We start from the raw sequence: 22,637 nt of genomic DNA, 5'->3' as shown, positions 1-22,637 counted from the left end.
AATTGTCTTATTTTGAAAGGCAAAACAGGAAATTTCAAATTTTAAAGGTCTATCTTGACATTCCAACGTGTGGCTAGACTGCAGGCACAGACAGAGGTCTCAGAGCGATCAAAGACCTGGAAATAAAATCGAGGAGATATTTGAACAACTGATGGTTAAAAGAGGTGAGTTTTCTTTTGATAGACAGTAGTAAATAAACATTACTCTCAGTATGTCCACCAGTAGGAGCCGCTCAGTTGTCCCTCCTCCCGTAAGAAGTGGAGACGTCTCCTCAAATGTTGTGCAACGCCAAAATTGGGAAACTATGGGTGTGTCCTGGAAAAATGGGGATATCCCCTCTCCGGGTCCTCTAAGGGGGAAACCTTTAACTATTCTATTCTGTTATATTCAGTTACAGACCTACACGTTTGTTAAGTCTCACCAAGGGGAACATGATACATATTAGAATACTAAAATTTCAATTCATGTGACCGTGGCAAATAATAATACTATTACTTGTACTACTATTGCTACTAATAATAACAATCAAACAAATAAACAAGAAATATGTCTGGGATTGTGATGGTGAGGGTTCATAGCAGTTTACACTATGACACAGAGCCTGAGACACTTTCTGAGGTTTGGTTATTGGTTCTGAGGTTTGGTTATTGGTTCTGAGGTTTGGGTTATTGTCTGACATTCCACAGTTCTTCAGCAACGGGGCTGTGCCTCATTGCCTCACACACACTCACTTGGGTCAATTCCAGGGGAGTTCACTCCACCACCCATTTTCAACCATACAAGTTGTTGACAGGGCCCATCTCCATCCTCCACCCAGAGTTGCCTCAGAAACACAGACGGAAACCATGACAAAGTTTAAAAGCCAGTGAACCAGTGAGGTAACACCAGGATAGGGGATTTGTTATTTGATTAGGCACATTGAATCACTAGAAAGTGGGATATTAAAAGAAGCCTGAGGTCTCACTGGTCTGCATACTCAACCTGACATAAAGCCAATAAAAAATGACCTGTAAAAACGTTGTGGTTTCCTTTTAAGGCCATCTAAAAAAACAGCATTAGTTGGTAAAAAAATGCTGCTCCAGTGAGCAACTTCTCAAGTTCAAAGCCTCCGAGAGCTGTGGCATGGCCTGCTCTTCTTATCTCCCCAAACACCTTGTCCAAGTAAAAGATTAAGACACCTCCCTTCTTCATCAACCAACCCCAGAAGAATGCATCTGCTTCTCTTCACGTCAGATAACGAGAAAGAGGCTGCCACCCAAACATTAACATCTGTCCAGCTCACCTGCTGTTCTCACGCTCAGACATACCAGGGATGTGATGTAAAGAGTAGCAGGATCATAACCTTTTACTCCACTCGTAATTTACATCATTACACACATCTTTATGACATGACGGTATCTTACAAAGGGCTTGATTTTGGAGAACCTTTCCCCCTCTGAAACTGCGTGACCAAAAGTCTTCATATGACTTAGAAGTTTGCCTTTCCTGCTGTCAGATATGTACAATAGATAATGATCTCTTCCAAAAACAACTTCTAATGCCCTATAAGAATCTTTATTTGAGTCAAGACATGTTCTTCACATCTGAATTGATGTGTGCAGGTCTTCAACCATGTGCACTAGACACTTAACTGTAAATCGCGACACCTGGTGGTGTGAAACATGAACTGCATCAAAACCCAAACGCTCTGACGAATGAAGGCGAATCAAGACGCAAAAATCATGTGTTGTTGTTTACTTCCAGCGTAAAACGTGACTCAGTGCAGCAGTTTCTGCGTAATTATGCAGACACACACACACACAAGATTATTTTGCTCAAACGGTAACTCAAGCCATTTGACATGTTTACATTGCCCATTATTACTGCACCATTTGAAACATAAGAAAATATGTGTTGTATGTGTGTTTGATTGTGAATGAAAAAAAAAGTGAAGAAGTGCTGGTTATGGTAGAAATGTGTTTAAGATAACTTATTTATATATGCTTCCACCAATAACTTACAATAAATCTAAGCTAGCTAACAGCATCTGCTTCTTACCTGTTTAGTTTATGGTTGCACAGGCCGAAACTAAGAAATGTATCTTTTATTTGAATAAAATCTGAACCATATCTGTTCTTTTGTTCCACATGAATGCAACAGAATGTGATTGATTTCAGACAGAAACGGCAATAAAAAAAACATTTGGGTTAGAGAAGCTTAAAACTCAGATCTTCTTCTAAAGCTGTATTTCTGAAAACACCGATAGTGTAAAATGTCAGGTCAGAGACAATAGCTCTTTGCAGAACATTTACCTCGGCTATGAAATAATCCAGTTCCATCGTTTCATGCCCGTTCCTGAAACAGACCATCAAATTTCTGTCATTTTTAAGCACTTCAAGTCAATTATCACTCCACACGCAATTACCAGTCCTCCATTAAGGCTGCTCTTCTACGGCCGTATCAAGTTCTGATTGACCGGGCCGCTCTCATTCAAAGTGGGGTCAAAGTGAGGCCACGAACACAATGGAAGTGCTGAGGGTCACACAGCAGTCATTCACAGATGCATTGTACTTCTCCATCAATGAAGCATTCAGAACAACTGTGTCAGGAACCTTGATTTAGAAGTTCCCTGCAGCTGATCAACGTTTGACTAACAAAAGCTACAACTACTTCAACAACTGACAAGAACAAACATGTACTGTAGTATATGACAAACAGCTTTGGTGTTTTGCAGCGACACCTATTTCTAACTCAGTATCTGCCATTCGGTCGTGTGCCTCAGCTTCATTTGTGTTCCCATTTCAGATATACGACCCCGTGATTCCATGGCTGCTTTTGAAATATGGATATTTAATGGCCATGACGCACGCATGGCAGGGGATGCCTCTGATCTTTCTCTTGTAATTGAAAAAGCGTCGTCCGCGTGCAGCGAGGCTCTCTCCGAGCTCTGCTGAGAAAAGCAGTCGGCTACCATGACAACAGGAAATCTGCCATAGTAACAGCGGCTCATGCCGCTCTGACATATGAGAGGACGGCATCGTTGGACTGCAGCGAGAAACAAATGAATCGAAATATGACACCTATACATGATTACTCTGTGAACAATTATGACAGAAATAGAATGGCATGGTTTTAATTAAAAATGTATAATTCATGTGTATTTTATTTTCAGTACAAGAGCTATACCCTGGAAAGTGTATTCCAGGGTGCTGGAAAGGAGCCTCCGACTGATTTTACAAACCTCAGATCCAGGAGGAGCAATGCGCATTCCGTCCTGGCTGTTGAAAAGTGGACCAGCCTTCACACTTGCAGGGCTGTTGGAGGGATCATGGGAGTTTGCCCATGCAGTCTACATGTGATTTATGGACTTTGAAAAAGCTTACAACCGTGTGCCCCCCGAGAAGTCTTTTGTGGCGTATACAGCGGGAATATGGGGTATAGCTACGAGCCATCCAGTCCTTGTGTAGCCAAAGGGAGAGCTGTGTCCACGTTTCCAAACACGTTTCCAGTGGGTGTTGGCCTCCGCCAGGGTTGTCCCTTGTCATCGATTCTCTTTGTGATTTTCACAGACAACATCTCAAGGCGCAGCCAAGGGAAGTGGAGCGTCCGGTTTTGGGGACCTCAGAATTGCGTTTCTGCTCTTTGCAGATGATGTGGTTCTGTTGGCTCCAACAGACCGTGACCTTCAACATGCAGTGCAGTTTGATGATGAGTGTGAAGTGGTCTGGACGAGTGTCAGTATCTATAAGTTTGAGGCCATGGTTCTCAGCCAGATCACTGTGGCTTGCGCCCACCGTCTGGGAGTTAGTAACTGCCCGAAGCAAGGGAGTTCAAGTATCTCAGGGTCTTCTTGTTCATGAGTGGTTGGGGCATCTGATCAGTATGCCCCCTGGACGGCTCTCTTTCAAGGTTTTCCGAGCACATCCAACTGGTAAGAGGCCTCAAGGTAGACCCAGAACGTCGCTTGATTGGTTATATAAATCACCTCGGGGTCCCCCAGGAAGAGCTGGGAGGAGGAACGTGTGGAAATCCTGCAAAGCCTGCAGCCCCTGCGGTCGCGGTTAAGTGGAGGATACTGGATTGATGGATGGATCGAAGAGGTCCAGAGGGTGATTTCAGTAAAACTTTATTTTTCAGTGCATGAACGGAACACCATGTCAAGGCCATAGTCTATCCTTTTCAATTCATTTTTAAATATTTTCTCTTTCTTTACATAAAAAAATAATGGAGCGATTCTATATACCTCTATTTCCCCCCTTCCCCCCCCGAAAGAGCACTCAGCAAGTATTTATAAAGGTGCTGTACAATGTACAAACATTTACATCTACTGTTCCAACAGAATGTAGAAGATACCACAAGGATTGTTTTTCTAATGAAGCGATGCAAGGCCACAGTATGATACAGAGATGAGTTAAAAAAACACGGTCAAAATAAAAGCATAAAGGAGTACAACAGTGCAGGGGTCATACAGTAAAAAGGGCACTATCTGACTCACCAGAGAGAACTGCCTGTACCTAACACTCAGAGTTGGATTTACTCAACCAACCACTATTACTATTGCACAAAAACCTACCAGATTGGCTCACAGCGCATTCTCGAGTATTTTTTTAACCTGAAAACTCCCGTTATACAATCACAGGCTCTTATCACAGTCAATCACAGACCTTAACCATCACGTACACCATGTTTGCTACTATACTTGTGTTCCCTGAGCTCATCTGAATATCTCTTAATCTCATCAATTGTATCAGCGAGTTGAGTAAATTAAATTTTCTCAGATTTTTACAGCAGAAGATTCAAAAACTTGGAACCAATTGTTTATCTCAGCTCAACAACCCTAAAAATAAGTAAGAAGTTTGGATCTCTGTATACCTGTCTTACATCAGCAGCATGCTTAATACCTCAGTAAACCACATCGCTCTCTAAGCTCCATCATCCTTCAAGCTACCCTGTCAGATAATTATACAGCAGGATTGACAAATACATACTATTTAAAACCCTCATTTTTCTTTTCCCCAGTACTCAGCAAATGTAAAAGCATCAGGGACATGACTCACAACTTGCACGTTATTACATAAATTGCCATGTCGGCCTTAAATAGTGAATCTTTTTCTTCTCTTTTGAAAAAATGAATAGCTTTATAAAATAACATTAACAATAATAATAAAATGGCATTGGTAGCAAGTCAGCATCACAAATTAAATACAACTCATGGTCATTCTGTTATGCTACGAGGGCAGATGCAGTGCAATGGAATTTCAATAGATATTTAAAAGTTAGAATCTGCAAAACATGACACATTCAAATATATATATATATATATATATATATATATTATTTCACAATGAGACACATTTTGAGCGAATGCAAACATTTGGTACAGCGGTTTGCACGTTACCTATACATCTCATGAACTACAAGATCCGTGGTAATTCCTACCACTGAAATACAGAGGTGAAAGGTCAGATAACATGGGACAAATCTTTGAAGTCTCTATCAAAATGTGGAATGGCTTAGGTACAGCTACATATACATATTATTCTATCATCTCAATAAATTACACACTGGTTGGTTATCATACACATGGTAAACAAGATCTCAAACCACAAGTTTCTGGTCATTTTAAATGGAACTGTTTGTACGGAGGAGAGTTGTATCTGTAACCATAGAACAGTCTAGAGTCCCCGGGTAAAGTGAATGCTTGCTGGATTGTATTAGAAATCTGCCTGGTGTTGAGAATGAGAACTATGAAGGAGAAACAGGGATCATCCTCGGCGATGTGCAGAACACGTGCAGTAAAACAAACGGAAGGATCGACTGCATGCAGTTGAGCAAACGCTTATGAAAAAGAAGAGAGTCAAAATACCCCGCGATGAGGCCGAGAGCAAAATTAAACCCGAGATGACAGTCACACTTGGTGTATACTACAGGCGAGAGGCCTTTCTTTGCATATGGGTCATTGCATTGTAATGGGTGAAGCGCTGTTGGTCGTCGTCGTCGTCGTTCCACAGGAGGCTCCCAGGATTGGCACATGTATTCACATTTCAAAATGTCTTGTCTGGCGAGGCCCCCGAGCATGCCGCACATGCTCAAGTCCCGCGCCGAAGAGGCTGAAGCAGCGGACAAGGCGGAAGGGAGCTGCTACATGCCGTCACGCGATGTCACAGGACTCCCAAAAAAGACCTAAAGACAAACGTGGACATGGTCCAAAGGTAATAAAAGTGGCACCATGTCGCACGTCTCTCTTTTATGGAAGAACTCAGAAAAACAATCCGCTGAGGGTGCTGCTAAGTATTCTTAATATTCTATCACAAAGGGTCACGAAGGACCTCTGTCTTGGAGAGGATTTTGGCTGAGCTGGGCACTTTCCAAGAGCCGGGGCTAATAGGTCCCTTTGGGCTCTGCGGGGTCCCTGGAGAGCTGTTTATGGAGGCCACAGAGTCTTCTCTACCACTGACTTCTTTGGAGTAAGAAAACGTGTCTTCTCTTCCTTTGGCCTCCTTTGGTGAAACTACGGAACCTTTTCTACCCCACATTTCTTTAAAAGACAACAGTGATTCTCTTTTCTTGGTGGTTTCTTTACTTGTGTTCCTGTCTTCTGTGGATTTGTACTTCCCATTAGCATCTATCTGCCCTGAGTCTTTACCTTTACCTTTCTCACCCTCTCTGACTGTATGAGGAGATGTCCTGTGGGAGTGAGATTCTCCCGCCACCCTTCTTTTAAAACTTTCTTGGTCACGAACAGGCCTGGTCTGCTCTACTCTGCCTTCCATCTCCCGCCTTCGTGAATGTCTCCTGATCTCAAGATCCCCTCCTTTGCCGTTTTTCTTTTCATGATCCAAGCTCTCCCTGCTGGAAGAGTCTTTTAATCTCCTCTGAGGGCCTCGTTGATGCTCTGCCAGCTGCATTGTCAAAGCCACTTGCTCTCCAGCTTGAGGAGACTTCCCAGGGCTTGTGGATCCTGTTTTTGTCTGCGTCTGAGACATCCTGTTCCTGCTCAGTGTTTCTTCCTTTGCCGGACTCTCAGTCTTTGTGGGTCTGTGATGTTGCTCTTTGGCTTTAGAAATCGTCTCCACGGTTTTCTTTGGGCTGCTTAGCTCTCTGCAGTCTTTCATGGGCCTGGTCCTCCTGTAGAAGGTCACATGCTCAGGGGAGGCGGAAGAGAGCCTTTCTACCTCTTCGTCGGTCCACTCACCCTTCTCCTTCACAGAACTTAAACCCCCGCGGATACGGGGCCTGATGCCCCGTGGAGAGATGTTGCTCCAGCTGTGGGAATGTTTCAGTTTGCCGGAGAAGGGAGAAGAAGCGAAGGTGGAAGCCCCGGTGGGATATGGAGAGGACTGTGGTGATGTATCAGAGAGAAACACCTCTCTGGAGTAGCCTGTGGGTGAAATGAGTTTTTGATTGTGTCGACCTGTAAGAGAAGCACACATTTTACATGGAGACACCGTAAGGGCACACAGAAATGAAAAGCTCACACACAAGATACAGAAACTTAGAGAGAGAAATGAGGAAAAAGCAGATTATACTGAGAGGTTAACACATGTGAGAAAAAAGGAGAATTACCAAGGTAAAAGAGAAGAGGCCAATAAAAGCAGTGAAGATGTTAGTGTTGATGTTCAGTGTAGTAGCACACAGTAGAAGAAGTGGTACTACCTGCATCAGGGGCAAGAGAAGAAGAGTCAAAAGCAATTAGATGGTTAGAATTGAATGAATAAATAAAAAAGTCAATAAATAAAGTACATTCAAATCAATAAGGGCAGCATTCCAAAGTAGGTTCCGCCAATTAACAAACAGATAAAGTCATTATCATCAGCTAGGTGTTAGGATTTATGGATTCAACATGTACTTAACTACTGTCGCTGGCACCTCCCTCTAAACACATTTAGTAAATAAATACAATCCAGTTTCTAATTTATGTTTTATTGTCAACGTGAATTGTGGCAAAGCCAGGCTAGTTGTTTCCTACTGCTTTCAGTTTGATGCTAAGCTAAGCTAAGCGGCTGCTGGCCGTAGTTTCATATTCAACAGGCAATTATGAGGGTGATATCAATCTTCTTGTTAAACTCTCTGCAAAAAAGTGAATAAATGTATTTCCCACGCTTTTCCTTTCAGGGGTTTATAATGAAACACTGAAAATACCTCTCAAAGAAAAGAAATGATTATATGTCATTAATACATTACAATTGTAAATTTAATTTAGTCAACTAAGTGCTAATGTTGTCTACTATACTATCCTTCATTGTCCCAAAATAGGCTTTAAATTGAGCAATAACCTTCGAGGCACAAAGGCAGTGTGTATCAAATGGTGAACCAAAAGCTGAGAGGAAAACTTGAATTAGTCTGTTCTGTATGTTGAAACTGTCATTGAATAAGCTGCGTGTATACAGTACGTACTGCCATCTTGAGCCAGGCCCGCCCCAGGTCTCAGCAGCAGTACCACTTTGCTTCCTCCAGCCTGGATCAGTTCAATAGCCCGTGTGTGGGAAATGCCGCGTGCCGGCTCCCCGTTAATCTCCACTATCTCATCTCCAACCTGTCAGTAACACAGAAAAAAAACTATTAATATACAGAGACACATCCCATCAAAGCTTAGCATACTCTGCTGTGCGTGCATTCACACTTTCACTCAAACATACAGAATTGGTATGCTTTCACACACATACTGTACACATCAAAGTATCTCAAATGCATGTCACACACACATACACACATACACACACAGCTTTGTAATACCCTGGAGGTATCCTCTATTATTGGAGTTGACAAAATAACTTGTGTGTAAACATGTCAGTCTGTTAGGATGGAATCAGTTTTGACGTTCCTCTCCACCCTCGGATGGGCAAAGCTACGCCCAGAGATCACAGTCTGGCAAGTCTTAGATTGATTTCCGCCAGGAGCTTCTATTCTGTTCCCTCACTGAACCATCACCCCTCTCATTATAATAATCATAATAATAATGGTGTGATAATTTCATCCCAATGGGGATATTCAAATTCTACTGAACCTCTTCCACGAACAGAAAATTTACAGGGTAGGTTACAGCGTGACCCTCCTGGATACGGTCAGTGTCGTACACAAGCCCACTAAAGATGGATGGACAGATGGATGGACAGATGGATGGATGCACAGACAGACAGACAGATAGATCTCAACATAACTGGCTAAATGCTCTCAGCATTTGGTGCGGGTATTCATTGTCCAGAGAGAAAGAATCTTAATGATTTTGGTGACCCCCTGACCTTTCTTGTAGCCCCACACCACAATCTAAATGTGAAGGAAGTCCACGTGCATTCCTCAAGCTCAACTGTGCACACAAGATGCATCATCTTGACATTTTAATTTCAATGTAATACTCCAAACATATTCATGAACCCTTGGGGTACTGACCTCGGATGGTAATGATCCCATGACCTTTCTTGTAGCACCCTGGAGACAAGCTTTACGCTATTAGCCCCACCACTGTTAAGATTCTAAGAATAGCAAAATTGGCAATATGTAGCTCACGCCATCCAGTGGGAGTAACACAGTAGTGCTTTAGACGTTTTGATGAAGTATAATCCCTTCACAGAGTGAACTCAAACTTTCCACAGGTCACGGGGTTCATTGGAACGAATTTGTTTCCAAAAAAAGTCACACATATTATGAAAAATACCAACAAGTAGAACTTTTAAGTCTCTCAGAGTGTCTAATTTTTTCAGTTTGTAACAACAATGACTACCAAAACAACTGTTTTCCTCTGTTCAGAGTAGATATGAGGAAATTATTAAAAAGAATAATCCCAAAAAAAAAGTGATGGACATTTGAATAAAAGAAGCACTCACATGGATCCTGCCGTCCAGCTCAGCAGCTCCATCCTCAGCCAGTCTCAGGATGTACAGGCCCATGTTGTACTCTGTTCCCCCTCGCAGACTGAAGCCAAAGCCCCGAGGGCCCCTTTCTAACTCCACTGTCAGACAACCCTGCACAGCATAAAGATGACACTCATTAATACGCGCACATACAGACAAACAGAGACATGTGGCGACATTCACGCTCAAATGCACAAAACATATACATAACAGCAATAAATTCCGTGATAAAAACATTTTCATTCAAGGCACAGTTTTCTTTCGATCGAAGATCGATTTAAAGACCCTTTTTTTTAACGATTGACTGTTTTTTGTTCGTCTGTGTCTGTTGAGTACAAAGTTGCCTCTAGATTAGTGATGTCTCGGAGTCTGGATCATTTTCTATTAATTAGAAATGTCATTAGTGATCCCCAGTCTTCTCTGAATGGCTTCATTCTTTGTTTGTATTGATTGGAGAGTAACATCATGTGAAATTCTAATTGGAGAAGGCAATTTCTGAAGAAACTGCAGAGTGAATGCCATGGTGGTGATGGTAACTGATGTGTGACTCCCGGGTCAGACAGTTCATTTCATGGAAATTAAATTGAGGCGCACCTCCTCAAGCCCCTGCATTCTTGCTCAAACACTGAAAGTCTGTGATGATGTAGATTTCTTTCATTTGTGGAGTCAAAAATGTGAGAATGAGAGCAATTTCATCCAGACATGTCTGATCTTAGTTTTCATGCGATGTCAATGCAGCAGCTTTTGGACACTTCTGTAACTAAATTATGTATGAAGAGTGACAATTGTGAGACTGCGGTCATTATATTGAGTTGAATGAATGTATGAAAGATGTGGAACCATAGAAAGTGAATTGGATTCGAACACACTAGCCAGCTGTCTGCAAGCTAGCTAGCTAATTCCACCATGCTGTAATGCTACACCGGTTACAGAAAATGAGCTGTCCGTTTGTTGTTGCTGAATTGTTGCTTTCCTTCGCTGTGACACGAGTGCGTTTCATAATATAACTACTCCACTGCTTCTTTTTGTCGTTACCGCCAAACCTCGCCTCAGTGAGTCTGCAACGGAAGCCGGTTTCGTTTATACGTAAGTGTAGCCCGCTGCAACGGTCGCACTGGCTATGGTACATTTGACCATCCTGCTACATTGATTCGAGTGGGAATGGCCGTACTATTCTATTTCTATGAGTGGAACAGTAAAGATATCCTCACTGAATCAAAGAATCAGTTTGAATTACGTCTCTACATTGGAAAATTGGAGTTGAATGACCAAAGATGTGGTGGAATAATAATATAAAAAATGTAGTGCTTCCAGAAATAAAACCCAATGAACGCAGTATGCATGAACTCACTGCATTGTATGGAACAAAAAAGAGCTTTATGTTATTGGGAGAGGGTGCTATATTGTAAGCCAACAAAACATCTTTATGTTTACGGTCATAAAGAGGAACATATAGTGGAAGGAATAAGAGGACTTTCTTACCTGGTTGGGTCCTGTCACACACAGCGTTCCCTGCTCACTATGTGAAAGAGTTCTGTGTTCAGACCAGTTGACTCCATCTCTTTTCTCTTCCAGGTCCAGGTTGTAACTAAAAAAACCCAGATGTATTACTGCAGTAACACATGCAGTCAACAGTATGCTGCAGGCCACAAACACAAGAAGCCATTATGCAAAACTTAAAATGTAATTTAATGCTGGATATTAAATAGGGGCTTTTTCATGTGTTGATATTTTAATTTGTATGCTGTATTGTTCTTTAGGGCTGTATGTTCTGTACTGTACACATTATTATCTGTTTATGTTTATTACACCGGCGTCTTTGTTGAGAGACATTTTCTCTCGCCGTTTGCTCTGGGGGCAACCCTCCCTCCTCCACGTACACACACTTTATTTCATGTTAAGTGTAACAGTGCTTTCATTAGAATTTGTACGGGCAAGAAGCATTCTATTAATACTACCATCACCATAACCATTTATGTTCAATTGTAGAGGAGTTATAGTTGCATTCCCTGTCAGTGTACACCCTCCTCAGGGCAAAAGTGGGAGTCATAAGTCAGAGCACCAGCGGTGAAGGAGGAGTTGGCCATTCCAATTTAGAGATAAAAAACATAAAGGCAGCACAATCATTTTCTCAGTATGGCCTAATGTGAAAGTAAAAATGTTTTATAAAAGGTACATGTTGGTCACTTGGGGATATTTTGTTCTTTAAGGAACAAATAGTGGGAGTTCAAATATTGACTTGCAAGATTGCCTTCATTCCCTTCTCCAGGGTACGAACCAAGGGCCAGCTATGCACTGGGTGGGTAGTTAATATAGTTACAGTAGAGTTAGTATGCACAAGATGTTTGAACAATTTCAAAGGTTATTTTCCACTGCTGACTGTCGGCTTTGTTTTTTTTTTTGTGTTGCTTTTACTGTAATTCATTTATTTTGAGTGGGAGCAGATGCTTACCGTTCATCCTGCAGTGCGGACCTTGGTCCAATGGCTCTGTGCAGGAGCGCTGGACTTTGTTTAGCTGAACTGGCTCCGGATGGAGGACCCTTGTATTCTAAAATGAATTTTGACATTACAGCCATCAGTGTAAAAAATGCCAATGCATATAAACAACCGGAATACAATTTAGGCTGCAACAATTTTGAGAATAATCAGACTTAGATATCCTACTAAATGCATTAGCATTACAGTGACGTAATATGTTAATTATTTGTATTCACTCAATCCTTTAAGAGGAACAGGGGCCCCCCTTCTTTTCAAATTTCAAATACCTCCATTAAGAACTAAATTCTTAATACTGTTACTAAAACATTCATATCTTTTTGTTATGCTGATTGGTTTGATGGCTGCAAAACTAATTTCCCCCTTGCAGACAATGAAGTTTAAAAATTGAATGGGCCGAATCGATCGCAGGACCAACATCCCACTCTAATAACTGCAGAGACACTCACCATCCTCAGGAACCACAGTGAGGGTGACAACACTGCCGGCTTCCTTGATTAGCTGAACAATGTCGTTGTGAGAGAGCTCAATGATGGAGCGCCCGTTGACCGCCGAGATACGATCTCCGACGTGCAGCAGGCCGCAGCGGTCGGTGGGGCTGCCGTCAATGATTCGACCAATTTTGTGAGGAATAACTGAAGATATGGAGAGAAATGAGACATTGAGACCCAGATAGAGTGGGTGTTGAGAAAACCTTGAAATATATATATATATATATATACTGTATATATATATATATATATATATATATATATAGCTTTGTTCTGGTTTAACTAAATTATGTTTAATGTCTTGAATTTCTTTCAAGAGTATGTATCTGCTACAAAAGAGAAACACATCAATGTTGGATTATAATTTTAAATACAAACCAGCTAACAAAAACCCTGGTGAGTCTCCTTCAGTCCACATATGACTGTCTAGCTTAAACCCAACTGCTACAAACTGTAATATATTATTTCTTGCTATGACACCAGGAAATCAGGGATAAAGGAGACTTTCTGCGGCTCAATGGTGACTGTGGCGTCCTTCAATTGGAGCATTGGCGGTCCTTGAGCGAGATACTTTACCCTAAATTGCTCCCGTAGGCTGTGCCGGCGGTGTATGAATGGGTATGAATGGTTAGGTAGTCCTATAATAAACCATATTATGGTAGCCCATGCCATCAGTGAATGGGTGTATATGGGTGAATGACATGTAGTGTAAGTGTTTGAGTGGTCGGAAGACTATACAAGTACAAGTACCATTTTCTATTACCATTTACTTTCTCCTATTGTCTTTGATGTGTATATACTGCAGCATTTTCTTCATGATTTTATGAAAATGAAGTTTTTGTGGGCTCATCCATTTTTGCACAAGTAAACCTTGTCAGAAGGACCAAAAACATTTCCATCTACAAATCAAAATTTCAAAGAAATATGCTGTGTTCATAAAGAAAATCTGTGCTCATATGGGAAATCGTAAAATGAGGATGCAGGATCTGAGGGACCAGACTCTCACCTCCGTACGGCGGTTTACTCTTGGAGGTGAGGATGACGAAGCCAAATCCCTCCGAGTCTTTGCGGTGGAGCGTGATATCAAACGACTCGTGGTCCAGAGCGCTGGGCATTGGCAGGCGAGGTAGCTTGGGAGAACCGTTCACCAGCACTGGAGCCATTTCCTGAGCCTCTTCCTCCGTTGCATCTGAAATAAACGGAAACGGATGCAAACTAATTTGTGTTTGGTGCAACTCTGTATTGGTGTGTGTGGGTGTGTGTGTGTGTGTGTGCATTCCTGGGGTTTTTTACGAAGCCTTTTGGAGCCGAATGCGTGTTTATGTACAAGAAATATGCAAATAAAATGTGTCTTCTAACTGAATAGTTTAACCGATGTCACCGTGCAGCTGTATGATCTACAGATTCTGGATGCTGAAAGTGGTTGCCAGTGGCTACCGGTGAGTATGTTGGCGGAGAGATAACTACTCAAACATTCTGTGCGAGGCCTCTCTTCCCTGAATCCATAACTGAGGCTGGGATCACTTGTGAGAAAACAAACAGCATGTCCAGTACTCAGTTTCTCTGTATTCAACTATTAATAGCTACATCTATTAACAATCAGACAGCTGATGTTTCTGTAAAAATATAAAATGCATCACTTCTTGTGTGCCTTCTTGAGGATTGTTTTTCTCAGGAAAGCCCGATGAGACATTTGGTGTTTAGAGCAATATAACATTTTCATAATCTATACACACTGTAGGATGGCTCGCTGTTTATTTAATCAAAAAAAAGCAAAAGACCGCTTTTGTGTGAATACATATGAATGTATAAAAGGGAAAATTCACTCATTTTCAATCATATCCGTCTCTTGGAGAGCAGCTGCAAAACCTGCTGTTCTTCCTTCCTCGAGTGACGTGAAAGGCAAAGAGGAACTACAGAGTGCTACTTCAGCTTTAGTAGCTGCGGGGCGCAACGCCATTCAAAAGACGTCCTTGTTGTCTTTGCTTGGATTGTAAACTAGTTATGTTTCCATCAGCAAAATGGCATCCCAAAATATGAGCCACTAATGAGCCGCTGCAGCAGGGTGGGGAAAAACAGCGTGTAGAGCAGGGATCATTTCACATCTAACTTTGTGAATTAAGGATCGATTTCGACCAAAACCAGAGTTTCTGATTGTCGGAACAGTGCAAAGACGTGTTTGGTGAGTTTGAGTTAGCTTAGTGCGTTTTACGATGAGTTAACATGGCAATAAACCCCGTCTTAGTTCGGTGTAATAGAGAAACTTGAATTCAGAAGGTAGTCGCTTGTAATTTTCTGTTGAGGTGTAAGGCTATTTCCTTTTTTCGAAAAGAGAGCCATGTCAGATGCTGTTCTGCTTGTTACTCACTTCTGTAGATGACCTTTCTGCGTATAGTCAACATAACTTGGCCATTACGGGCAGCGTTGGTCATCAGATCCAGCACCTGCTTGTGCGAGCGACCTTTAACCATCACGCCATCGATGCCGATGAGCTCATCTCCAGCTCTCAGACGGCCGTCCTTCTCTGCAGCTCCGTTGGGCACAATGGCCCCAATGTACACCTGGGGGAAAACATTCTGACAGAGGGTTAGTAGGAACGCAGAACTGAAGAAATAGATCATTTAATATTCATTAACGCATAACAAATGAATCTGCATCAACAGCTTTCTTTATGATAGAGATTAAAATACTTAAAACATGCATACAAAGAGTGTTCTATCTACTTACTGGCTGTTGTGGACCTTCTCCTCCCAGAACACGGAAGCCAAAGCCTGTTTCGATGTCTCTCTTTAGAAAAACATCTATGTCTTTGGTGTGAGGCTCTGTGGATGAGGTGAGGGATCAAGGTTAAAAAACAACAACTTCTGAGAACATCTGATGGCGTGTTGGTCTTCACTTACGTCTGCTGTCCAGCAGGGCTTTGGACTTCAGGTACATCTCTGTGGCATCTCGTTTGGGGGAGTCGGCGGAGCGCAGGGTGCTCGTGTTGGAGTGGTAAGGCAGGGCCTGGGGGGCTGAGTCTACGATAGCGTCCAAAGACTCTGTGCTGGCCGTCATTTCCTGTCTCTGAAGAGAAATACATGTACCATTAACACTCACATTTCTTTAAGCATCACTGTTTTTGAACATACCAATTTACCATTAGATCGCACATCCTGTAGTATTCTCCTATGAAGGACATCGCACATTTTATATATAGTCTATACAGCTCATTATCCCGGACCGACGAGGTGGCTGAGCATGTGATGGTGATAGATTATCAGAAGTGGCAACGGTCACTTCACTGGCTCTTTTTTTATTATTATTAATTTCTTCAACATAGGCTGTTTCCCTTTACATTCCTTCAATTGTTTTGAAGGCTAAGCGATGAGATTTGAATGTCATTTAAAATCTACGGGAGGAACTACAGCTTTCCCCGTGGCAGGCCTATTCAGGCAGAAAGGGCAACTTCTTTATCTAAAACTCTGGTATTAATAATACCACCATATCTAAAGAGGCTCATCCATGCTTCATTACCATTGCAATCCCCTGACAATAGCCCTAAGAATATGAATACTGAAAGGAAGTAATTAAGATCGTTTTTCAGAGCAAACAAAAGGAGGCGCCCAGAAACATAATCAATATTCAAATGTATTGCTATCATTTAATTCGATGCAACAGAGGCTTTACTGGTTAGGCTGGAAGACAAAAAGCTCTGCAATTAAATTGCGGGATAAGTCCCCGAGGGGGAAACAATAGTGGGGAAATAGGAAAAGATATGCTTTTACTCACAGGCTTTAGACTCTTCACAGGGGACGTTTGACCTATAGAGAGACACAGAGAGACAACAGAAATACGGTGAGAAACTCAGAAAAGACTTGGAACGACAACAATCACTGAAGCACCGTTCCACCAGATGGCACTGCCTCTCTGACTGAGAAGCAGCAGCGGCGCAGCATAAAAATAAACCGGCTCCGAGCTGCTCTAAACTCAAGAGGTGTGGGTACTCACTAAAGAATGCTCCATTAGGAAACAAGCATCCATGTGCGATTAAAAGATACACAGGGAATATATAGGTAGTACATGTGCTGGAGTGCTCGCTACATAGTGGAAGCCCACTGCAGGGATACGGAAGCGGGTGAGTGCATTAGAGATTCATGCATATAATTCAATGAGCCATAATTCTCTTCTCCTCTCTCTCTCTCTCTCTCTCTCTGTGTTCGCTGTACAGTACACCCACACGTTCTATCGCAAGCGCTCAGATGGTTCCCTACAGATCATCTCTTACAGCCCCCTCCTCCCCAACACTCCCCAACCCCCTTTCCTCCCACTCAACTCCCCGCATTAACTGGATTAACAAACACTCCTCTGGATCCGGCAGCCCTGTGGGGCCGGACCAACACTTGGCTTGATGAGGGGTTAATGGAGCCTGATGTAAAAGGGGAGACGCAGCGGCATTTTTCTGCTCCACTTCGAAAATTCCCAATCCAGCATCAGGATCATCAAAGGCATACAAAAAGGCGAGTGCAATAAGCACACACCTGAAACGCACCCACTCTTTTCCTCCCATCCTGTAGCTAAGCTCCACTCTTCTTCTGCTCAGTGATGCCCACCACACACACACAAACACAGGGATCCTCTTCCAAGCCAAAGGCCATTGTCTAATGAGGGTTAAATCTGGCATTAGCTCTTCGGTCGGGGAGGCTGGGTGAGGCTGAGCCCAGCTCTGCTTCTGTGGGGACTGTAGGGTCATGCAGTGGATCAGAGGAGTAGGACATGGTGATGGTGGCACAGCAGAGAGGGCGAGTGGGTGTTTGGGAGAGGAGAGAGGAGGGTTGGGGCGTGGCCACGGGGTGGAGGCCCCTTGGGACTTTCCCTCTATAGACATTTAACCATGGCTCTTTAAGGGGCCATGGCTATAGAGGCATCTAGAAGTCCCCTGCACTCCGCTGCTGATCAAAGCCAATCCGGGGTTCATCGATTTACGCAGTGAATCCCCGGGCGGCTGGAGATGAGGCATTTGAAGGGTGCCTGCCCTCCTCCCTCTCTCCTTTTGAATCAAGCACAGCCCCACGCTTATGTAATTCCCGCTCTCAGAATTGTAACAGACTGCGTTACGCCTCCGTGGGAGACGTCATAAACAGAGCCAGGTTGAGTGAAGACACCCAGGAGGAATGCTCGAGACGTACAGTTTGAAAAAACAAAGACGCTGCAATGCGATGGCAAGAACTAGGGCTCAGTCGGATCATTGAATGCAACAGCTACGGACGTGCAGGTGGATCTATATAGCTAAAAAAAAAAGGGCAGCAGTCTCTGGTGTGGTGACCTACAGACCGCAGATACAGTGGCATCACCCGGGCTTTTACAGAACAACAGTGAGTGGTCAGCCCCCAAACAAGCCACAGCACCACCTCACCTCCCGTCAGTATCAGCACGCTGACCTCGCCTATACTAGAATGAGGAGTTAGATAACTGCAGACTACTGATTGGTCAGATGGTTGAAAATGTGAGGATTCAGCGAGTTCCGCGCTGAAGATGACGTGACCGCAGTTTCAAGCAGGAGTCGCTTTGGCGATGAGCTGAGAATGGGCACTATCCACAGTGGACAAACGAAATAGAGGGACCAGGACAGAAAGTCAAGTCGAACTAAACCATGCAGTGGAAATAATTCATGAGACACACTGGCAGCGAGAGAAACATCACATGGTCATACAGCCATTCAGTCTTCAGTCAGATAGATACACAGACAGACAGACGACAAACAGTCTCTCACCTCCTCGCAGCACCAGCACGTTGACCTCGCTGCCCACTGGCAAGTCTTTGAGAATGTCCACCACCTGGGCGTGACTGAGCGTTTGGACATTTTGCCTGTTGATCTCCTTGATGACGTCTCCTTTCTGCAAGCCACGACACCACTGGGAGTCCAGGATCATCTTCACCTTCTGGCCCAGCGGGCAGTCAGCAATGGCGAACCCGAATCCTCCGGGCCCCTTGACCAGCAGCACGCTCACCAGCTCTGGCTGCAACATCCCCGCGGCCAACTCTCCCCGCTCCCCCTGCCTCCCGTTGGGCAAGGCAGCCACGACGGGCCGGCCGATGGCGTCCGTGGTGACATAGTGGAGCTCCTGAGAGGAGCCGTGGAGGACGTCGCCTTTCACGAGCAGCGGCTGCCCGTTGATGAGGGGCACGGCTGTCACCACCTCTCCACCATGCAGGGCCTGCTGGGGCTGGGTGGCCGGTGGGGGAGGGGGAGGCGGGAGAGGGTCGTCGCTGCTCAGATCCACATCTGGAGGGAGCGGGTAGCCACGGCAAAGAACCATGTCCACATACTGATTGATATGGATGGATTGGAACATCTGCACCACCTCTGGATGGGTTTTGCCCAGCACAGACATCCCGTTGATCTCAACAATGACATCACCTGAAACGGAAAAGAGAGAAATTGGCGGTGGAGTTTCTATTCTGGTATTTAATCCAGACATCACGTCTCTACATGTCTTATTCCTTCCTTTGTCAGATGGATCTTTCTTCTAAAATGTCCCTTTTTCTCCTCGCTGCTCTCTCATATTTTCATTTTGGCAACTTCCGGTAGCTCTTAGTTTTCCTTTTATCCTCGTATTCCTTCAGTCTACCATCACTTTACTCCTGTCCCTCCTTCCCATGCTCTATTGTTGAACAGACCTTAACAGCACTCTCTGCCACAGCTACACGGGCGGGCGACGGGTGTAGATTTCTGTCACAATGTACCATTGTAACCATCACACAGAGCTCACAGCTGTTGATTTACCAAGGCAGCCGCAAGGCAATGGCAAGATCAGAAACTAAACAACAAAGCCATCACATGGCTTCACACCCACCATAATCGGCCTGCTATAAAACTACACCCTTGACAGAGCTAGAGTTGTTGTTATTATCTTGATGAACTCATGGGACAGTGTTAGGTTCAATAATCACTACAGAGGTCAAATTAATACCTCCAGATGCATCGTGGTAGCACAGCTGGTACGAGTTGGCTGAAAAATAGATTTGTTTGTAACACCACAGAAATTAGAAGCTATGAGCTCATAGATCTTCCAACCAGCTACGTGAGATTTAAGCATTGCTTTGAACAGGAATGCCCTTTCGGCAGAGCGTGTACATCTGCAGAGGTTTCGCTCACCGGACGCCATCTTGTTGTCGTGGGCGGCAGGGCCGTCGCCGAGCACGTTTTTCACCTGCAGGAACTCATCAGTGCGGTCACCACCGATGATGGTGAATCCAAATCCCTGGGGGCTCTTCTTCAGCGCCGTGTGGTACAGTTCACCCTTCAGTTCGCTGGGGTCTGAAGTGAAGCCGAACGCACCTCCCTTACCTGCGAACAAAATGCACATGCGTGTTAAGTATGTGTGTGTGTGCGTGTTATGTAAGGGAATGACAAGCTTTATCAAAACACAAGTGAAATCTCTGAACAGAGCTCGACATCAAACGCAGCAACATAGGTTTAATAGATTCATAACTCTCTTGAAAGGCAGCAAAATCCATTGAATGTCGATGACACACATTATGTGCCGAGGATCAACAGTAATTAGTCATTTACAATTAACAGGCATGACGTTCATGCCTAAACTTGATAAACCTGTCACTAGGGACCTTTTTGTGCAACCCTGCAGAGAGGAGCACAAAGAGACAGATAAAATGACATACAATGTTAGCTTCAGATGCTAATTTACTTAACTGTTATGTGCTTCCAGCTAATACAAAACTATAGAGCAGAACAGTGACATAACACCTCTGACAGTGTCCAATTTCGCGCAGTGTCCTCCCTTATCCCCTTCCTGCTGCAGTCAGTGGCTCAGAAAAAGTGAGTTTTGTCAGGGTGGACTTTTTATAACTTGAGTAAGGATCAACTTAAGGTCAGTGGCAACATCAATATGGACCAGCAGCTTGGCTGTGGCATACGCTACACGCGAGATAACCGGCTGTCAGGGTCACACTGAATTAAACTGAGCAGCGTCCCTATCTGGCGTTGCTGTGGTATCAGCATTTTAGATCATGGACACACCATCCCATCCCCCCCCCCCCCCCCCCCCACCACTGACCCACTCTGGCCTGGACTGCGTTATAGCTTCAACTCAAAAACACTTAAACTGAAGCCAGCTGGTGACAAACGATGCACACTGTGCTGTATATTGACAGAATGCGATGTGGCGGTCTGTCTCTGGGATGCCAGAAATTTCATTATAGCTTAAGAAATGATCCATCATTTTCTTTAAAGAAGATGTTTCTTTACATCTAAAGTTCATTGAAATGCAGCAACAACAAAAAAAAACACGTACCTTAAAGACAAATAGGCAATACATAAAATATCACGGTAACACTTTATATGACGCCCGTGTCTACAATGCATTATGAACATATTTGTAATGCATTGTAATCTACTTATAGCACTGCATAATTAAAGTTGAAACCACTCATAGATATTCACAATACATTATAACGTTATAAAGCATTTTATAATGATTGAGAAGGTTGTGTTTAATAATACTCATAGTAGCTGGTCACCCAGTGACATTTTTCTTTGCAAGGATCATAATGTATCGTAATTCCCATTGTTGTAATATTTTATAATGTTTCTATAATGTCTTCTTTCATTTATAATCACTGTTGATTATGATGTGATTATATGTTACCGAAGTGGTTGTTGTTTGCGTACTTATTGTTTAAGTAAAGAAGTAAAGATATCATTAAATCCATGAGGCCAATATCACATGACGCCCATGTCTACGATGCATTATAAACATTATCATACCTATACATCATAGACATGGGCGTCATGTGCGTCAACAATAAATAAATGTATTTAATTATAAGAATTCCTAAGAATGATCCCTGCGTTTAAAAACGTTTTAAAACATAAAATGAACACGGCCCAAAACAGAATTCCACTGCCACCATAGTTACAGATGTGGTTAGACGATTCTCTCAATTAGAGTAATAGTTAAAAGAACAAAGGTGGTCTTATTCTATGTTTTTCTTATTGACAACAAATCCCATCAAAAGGCCAAAACCAACAATGACTCAGGCTGTCTTCCCAAATTCATTAATTCCTCCAGAAGATGTGAATATGTAAAAGAAAATTGTCATTGTTTTATCTTTTAAAGAGGCTAAAACAAACTGCTGCAGATTAAGCATAGAAATGCTCAAACAGTGCTGGGGACTTTTTTCAGCCACAATTGCTGCATTGGTGAGTATTAATGCCATCAGGACACTGCATGTTGGATTAACTCAAAATAATCTAGACTGTCCGTGTTCATGGAAGTAAAGGAAAATATCACCTAGAGTTTACTGATGTGTTTTTAACAGTTTTTGGACAACAACGGAGGATTAAGTGATATCAGGCTCGGGAAACACAATACTTGATCGGATCAATTCATTCTTGTTTTTTTGTCTATCAATGGCATTTGTTGAGAATAAGAACATGATAGAATGTGTGCTGCATGCCTCACTTGAAAACTACCCTTCTGTGTATGTAAATATAAAGCTGCATATATTCCTCCAACTCTACCCCTTTATCTCCTTCTGTCGCACACGGGGATTGGACCATGGTGACTGTGCCAATTTCCATATCAAATTTTCAAGATCACAGCAGTGGCTTTCTATAGTTTGGCTGGAAAGTAGCAACCGCAACAACCTCTCATTTCCTTCAGTTTTAAAAATGCTCGGTACATTTCAGAGGCGTGTGTGAGGAATTTAAATGCAGCCACTCTCACACTATCAACTGGTTCAGCGGTCATAAACATCCAGCACAGACATGGACGGCTGTGAGCAAGTGAGTGCAACTTAGCACAGTCAGTGTGGACT

General features: G+C 43.2%; 1 protein-coding gene across 3 annotated transcripts in view; it reads right to left on the bottom strand.

Annotated features, from left to right (window-relative positions):
- The window catches only part of magi3b (membrane associated guanylate kinase, WW and PDZ domain containing 3b), a 125,379-nt gene that overhangs the window by 95 nt on the left and 102,647 nt on the right, over positions 1–22,637 (bottom strand). The window contains exons 9-22 of one of the 3 annotated variants that reach the window (XM_031871727.1): positions 19,957–20,148; positions 18,571–19,218; positions 16,590–16,621; positions 15,719–15,884; positions 15,546–15,640; positions 15,187–15,394; positions 13,825–14,007; positions 12,777–12,962; positions 12,283–12,379; positions 11,313–11,418; positions 9,804–9,941; positions 8,377–8,515; positions 7,546–7,635; positions 7,303–7,393 (exon numbers count right to left, since the gene is read on the bottom strand). In XM_031871727.1, the coding sequence (XP_031727587.1) occupies positions 7,586–7,635; positions 8,377–8,515; positions 9,804–9,941; positions 11,313–11,418; positions 12,283–12,379; positions 12,777–12,962; positions 13,825–14,007; positions 15,187–15,394; positions 15,546–15,640; positions 15,719–15,884; positions 16,590–16,621; positions 18,571–19,218; positions 19,957–20,148 (2,240 nt within the window). In that variant the 3' untranslated portion in view covers positions 7,303–7,393; positions 7,546–7,585. Of the gene's footprint in view, positions 1–204; positions 7,394–7,545; positions 7,636–8,376; positions 8,516–9,803; positions 9,942–11,312; positions 11,419–12,282; positions 12,380–12,776; positions 12,963–13,824; positions 14,008–15,186; positions 15,395–15,545; positions 15,641–15,718; positions 15,885–16,589; positions 16,622–18,570; positions 19,219–19,956; positions 20,149–22,637 lie in introns of those variants that run through there. The other 2 variants (XM_031871725.1, XM_031871726.1) reach the window with 2 other exon arrangements.

Source organism: Anarrhichthys ocellatus, unplaced genomic scaffold, assembly GCF_004355925.1.
Source record: "Anarrhichthys ocellatus isolate YVR2014 unplaced genomic scaffold, GSC_Weel_1.0 scaffold60, whole genome shotgun sequence".
Classification (NCBI taxonomy): domain Eukaryota; kingdom Metazoa; phylum Chordata; class Actinopteri; order Perciformes; family Anarhichadidae; genus Anarrhichthys; species Anarrhichthys ocellatus.
This window is presented reverse-complemented; position numbering and strand designations above follow the sequence as displayed.